The sequence below is a fragment of the Branchiostoma floridae genome, chromosome 13 (genome assembly GCF_000003815.2).
Source record: "Branchiostoma floridae strain S238N-H82 chromosome 13, Bfl_VNyyK, whole genome shotgun sequence".
NCBI lineage: Eukaryota > Metazoa > Chordata > Leptocardii > Amphioxiformes > Branchiostomatidae > Branchiostoma > Branchiostoma floridae.
Genome location: NC_049991.1, coordinates 20,559,462 through 20,564,883, shown reverse-complemented (window position 1 = coordinate 20,564,883; position 5,422 = coordinate 20,559,462). Strand labels below are relative to the sequence as shown.

The window sequence follows — 5,422 nt, the reverse complement described above, 5'->3', positions numbered from 1 at the left end:
TGATGTTGATGGTGTGATGACGATAGTGATGACGATGGTGATGATGGTGGTGATGACGATGGTGATGATGCTGCTGCTGATGGTGGTGATGATGGTGATATTGATAATGCTGCTACTGATGATGGTGGTGATGATGATAGTGATGATGATTATGATGTTAAGGTAATTTTACACTGACTTACGTGAAGTCTGGATCGTCAGCTGAGGCCTGCAGCAGCAGAGTGTAGACAGAGCTGCGCGGTGGGACGGAGACGGAAGCCTGGTACGGCTGGGACGCCGGGTCAAGGTCGTTTATCACCTTCAAGGTCACTGTTGCCAATCCTGTGTCTGGTGATGAGAAGAGGTCATCAGGAACAAGATGAAACAAGATATGGAAGATCTCATACCTCTTAATCCAAGAGAGTTTTAAAAAAACTAGCCATAGCATGTGTGTGGTCTATTCAAGGGTACGGCTGAAAAGTAACTTGCTCAACCCAACTCTTACCTGCCATGACTTGTAAAGCGGCTCTAGAGATATCACAGATTGTCCAGTGGTTTCAGTAACAGTGCAGTACTGTACTACCTTCCATCTGCTCCTGCTAGCCTATTGTAGCCTAGTAGCCCACACAAATGCTGACTTGTATATTCCGACTACTAAATAGCCCTCTAATCTGCATTTATTTAGCTATACTGAAACGTTCTCATGCCTAAATTTCGACCTCTGACCTCCCGTAGAATCTTATTCACTTTCAAGCTTCCGTAGTATTTTATTTCGCATTTCTCTAATAACATGATGTATATACCGTCTTATGTAAATTTGTCTTGTACCGTTGTATAGTTATGTTATTTGTAGACCTATGCAATCAGCCGTGCTGCCTATAGGTCTGTGTAATGTACCGTCGCATTTTGAATAAATAAAAATGAAAATAAAAGTAGCAGTGGTTTCTAAGCAGACTGTTCCGGTTCGGTACACAACAGAGCGGAGCCTTTCCGTTTCTGAGTAATGGAGGGCAAGTTGAAAGTCGGTTTCACTTTCCGCAAAAATTAGTGTCGTGTGCAGAGTGGTGCGTGGCCCTGAGTCACTAAGTTTCACCAAAGCTGGTAGTGCTCAGGCGTCGATATATACATATGTACGTATTCCTGGGGCCCCCAGACCGTGGATTATTTGAGCCCTGAATTCCAAACGAGAGTGTTATCTTCCATGGTAGACATTAGTTTTATGAAGTAGAAAATGCGCACCGCCGCTTTCATGTTTTATGGACAACGTGCGTGCCTTCTTGTCGTTCTTGTTACACGAAGTTTACGATGACTGTACATGTCTATATAGCTATATATACGTATATCAGGTAGGGCCTCCACGGGTTTAGCGAGTGTCATATCGCTTCACAAATTCACGTCGCGTAACACACCACATATGGAAGTCTGCCTAAAGTCGGCACCGATTCACTGCTAGCTCAGTACAGCTCTACTACCTAATGTGTTTCTTCCCTAATGTTTTGTTTCTTCCCTACTGTTTTGCAAATTCCGGACAGTTGCCATAGAATGCCCCTGTAGCACCAATATGTGTGTGCGTGTTTGTGCGTGTGTTCGAAACTTACTGACGCAGTACACGACACTGACTTTTGTCGAAAGTGAAACTGGATTTGCAGCAAGTCCCCCCCCCCCCCTTCTCTCTCTCTCTCTCTATCCATCTATCTATCTATCTATATCAGTATCTATCTCTTTCTCTCTATCTGTCTCTCGACCTTTCTGGTATATTCTACTAGTTGTCGTTGCTATATACACATATGATAATCGTTAAAAGACTGGGTTTTACTAAAAAAATGTTTAACATCCGTTTATTCGGATATGGGATAATTCAGAATTTAAACCTATTATATATCACATAGAAGCCGACCCAGACCTGTCATGATTACCCCCCCCCCTGTCTTAACTAGTATGCGCGTGGGTACAGCTGATAATCTACTTAGTAATCCAAACTCTTACCTGCCATGACTTCAGTTGTAGAGCGGCTGTAGCTATAGTATAGTGTAATCACAATCTCGAGCTCAGAGTAGGAGCAATTCTCTTCTAGGCGGCTTGGTCGCTTCTGAGCAATCCGGTGGAGGGCAACTTGGAACATATATAGAGTCAAAAGTGGTGTGTCACCGTGTCGCACCAAGTGTCGGTTCCGGACCGTACAAATTGAGGACAAGTTGAAAGATAGTACTGCATGCTAAATTACGGTGCTGACCGAATCGGCTACATGTACTTGTAACGTTACATGTCTAAACGTGGGCAGCATCAGCAAGAAGGTACATATAGCTGGTTACCAAAACTTATAAGTCACCCAAGGTCACATACAGCTCTGCACGCGACACTAAAGCTTTTGTTGCAAATTGGCTGGATTTCAACCCGTCTAGGATGTGACAAGCCGAATTCACGAACTTCTTGGCATGAATCCAATGCCCTAGCAAAAATGTGGAAAACTCCAGTCAGCAAAAGTCAACAAAACTGTAAATTTCTAAAACATCTGTTGAATTAACCGATTCTAATGTTACTATAAGGTGCTGATTCATGGAAACATGATGCAAAGGGCAATGACCACTAATTTGACACAGCCGCAGAAGGTCAATTTTGAGCCCATTACAGCAATCATTTTTAAAACAAATGAAAAGAAGTTTGTTTTTTCTTCGGAAATGTTGGCATTTTGAAGCTGGATGTTACAGGTAAGGCTTGTTGCTTGTATCATGTTGGAAAACCAGACTTTAGGCATGTTTGGGACGTTCTAGAAGAAGGCCGTTTGGACGCTGTCACTTGTAGGCCATGGGATCACCAATCCGCGGACCCGATAGAGGCGCTACTTCATGCGGCCCTCAACATGCATGTATGACATCATGTATGCCATTATGGAGGAGCCAAGTAACGAATAGCCAACTTAACGGCGTCCTGCCACGTATTTCAACGATCATCCACCGGATGTCAAAGGCAGGACATGTTATGCGTCACGAGGAAATGGCTAGTAGGGTTCTCCGTGGGAAACCGGATGAGAGTCGTAGCTTTAGGCGTTCCTTCTTTGCAATTGAGGAGGATATTGGACTTCAGAATATTAATGTTGAACAGCGCTCTGCCATACTTGACAGGGACTTATAAAAACTGATGTCAGCTCTCAGAGGATGAACTGAACTTCGCCTTGCCCTTGAGTACTCTGAAGCAGCCAAAGCCCCACTTTCTCTGCCTGTCCCTTTAATATTAGAATTTATGCCTCTAAAAGAGTACTTAGAAACTGTCTAAAACACGATTCATTGTCCATGTTTGCCCAAAGTACCAAAGGTCAGCCAAGTATTGCTACATTTTATGTCTATATGTGGACACATATTGTATACCTTGCCTCACTTCACTTCACTTATTTCTTAATAGTATCATTTCTAGCTAGGAATAAGATGCATTTACTCAATTTTGAAACTTTATCTTGTCAGTTCAAATAATAATAACAAGAAATATATTGATATTGAGCAATTCTCTTCTCGGCGGCTTGGTCGCTTCTGAGTAATCCGGTGTAGGGCAAGTTGAAAGATATATAGAGTGAAAAGTGGTGTGTCACCGTATCTCACCAAGTTTCGGTTCCGGACCGTACAAATTGAGGACAAGTTGAAAGATAGTACATACTAACTTACGGTGCTGACGGAACCAGCTACGTACATGAATACATGTAGTGCAACGTTACATGTCTTAACGTGGATAGCATAAACAAGAAGGTACATGCATATGTAGCTGGTTAGGTCAGCACCAAAACTTAGTCAGTCAAGGTCACGACACTATAGCTTTTGTTGCAAATTGGCTGGCTTACAATCAGTCTACGGTGTGACATGCCGAATTTACGAAGCATGGCATGAATCCAACGCCCCAGCAAACGTATGGAAAACTCCAGTCAACAAAATTCAACAAAGCTGTACGTTTTTAAAACATCTGTTGAACCGATTCTACTCTATGTCGCTGATATTCTCAGAGACTTTATGTGAAATTTCTGGTTGGCTGGTTCAAGCGCTCGTTCGAACAGGCGTTCTATTATCATCAACGACCCATCTTCTTCGAGACTATTGGAACGATCTGATAAATCAAACTCTTGTCATGCTCGGTTGGCAAGAGTGCTATTCAAACATCCTTTCCGTTGAGAAAAGCCTCTAAGGTCTTTGTTTGCTCGTTTTAGTGAAGAAATTCCGGGTAATTTGCTTGGTAGTTCAGGCATTATGAACGTCTGACGTGGTGGCCATGTTGATGATAATGAAACGCTTGTTCGAACGAGCGCTTGAACCATCCATAATTCAGCCAATCAGAAATCTCGCATAAAATCTCTGTGAATATGCAAATGCCGATCGTTCAAATGGTAACGAAGACCAGACGTGTTGGCAGGAGGCGTACCTTAGGGGAGCGACCAAAGCACAGCGCGGCTACACATTCAGCTCAAACGCAAACATATCATAAGCACCGCACTTTCATTCCTCATGTGGATTTAATGCTCAGTGTCCAAATCTGGACATATGTAGGCGACTGATCCTCACGCTAGCCGACACCTTTCTCACCGCAGTCACCCTCAGTAAGACAGCCGGAGTCGCAGAGTTCCAGTTTACAACTTTTTTTCATTCTGTCACACAGACCGGTTTCACCAAAATGGCTTATCCAATGGTCCAGGCTCAAATGATTGCAGTTAGGGGTGGGTACCGGTGTGACAGCGTTCTCGTCCCCCCGTGATCTCGCCCCCCCCGGGGGCGAAATCACTAGCGATCTCGCCCCCCCGGGGCGAAATCACTAGCGATCTCGCCCCCCCCCCGGCTAGTGATCTCGCCCCCCTACCTCGCCCCCCTTTAGCGATTTCGCCCCCCCCCCCAAAAAACGGGTTTACATGACATTTTAGAAGTTGATTGGTATAAATCAAAAAATGTAGTTTCAGAATGATATAAGTACACGGGTTTTGTACATAACTCCATTCATAGTATCAATATTAACGTAATTACATGGTAATAAGATAGTTGAACTTGTTTCAGACAAGGAGGGTTTGGTCCCTTGTAAATCCCATTATTGCATATACCTGAATCTTGACATAAGATGTATTTCATTGTATTCACCTGTCCTCAAGCAACCTATATATCTCCAATATGAAGTCTCTACAATGAAGTGACCACAAAAGAACTATGTAATGTCTTTAATAATTATGCAAATATTAGGTATTGATTAGAATAACGCACATTTTGGTATATGCACCTGGCCAAGGGATATCTTCACCTCCAATATGACTGTTTTTTCTAGTATTTAGGAAATGATGCATTTACCCGTGTTTCTTAAGACAGGTACTTTACCAGTGTTTGTGTAGCATTTAGCAACAGCTATATCAACTTGCGCGTAGATAGTGTTTATAATGAGAAACTATTATTCACGTGTGTTTTTGTTTGGCTCTCATCTGTTT

The 5,422-nt window shown here is 43.0% G+C and overlaps 1 protein-coding gene across 2 annotated transcripts in view; it reads right to left on the bottom strand.

The window, feature by feature from the left end:
• The window catches only part of LOC118428470, a 4,819-nt gene extending 2,552 nt beyond the window's left edge, over positions 1 to 2,267 (bottom strand). The window contains exons 1-2 of one of the 2 annotated variants that reach the window (XM_035838552.1): positions 1,966 to 2,267; positions 183 to 327 (exon numbers count right to left, since the gene is read on the bottom strand). In XM_035838552.1, coding sequence (XP_035694445.1) covers positions 183 to 327; positions 1,966 to 2,101 — 281 coding nt within the window. In that variant the 5' untranslated portion in view covers positions 2,102 to 2,267. Of the gene's footprint in view, positions 1 to 182; positions 328 to 484; positions 642 to 1,965 lie in introns of those variants that run through there. The other variant, XM_035838553.1, reaches the window with a different exon arrangement.
• Positions 2,268 to 5,422: the final 3,155 nt, after the last annotated feature.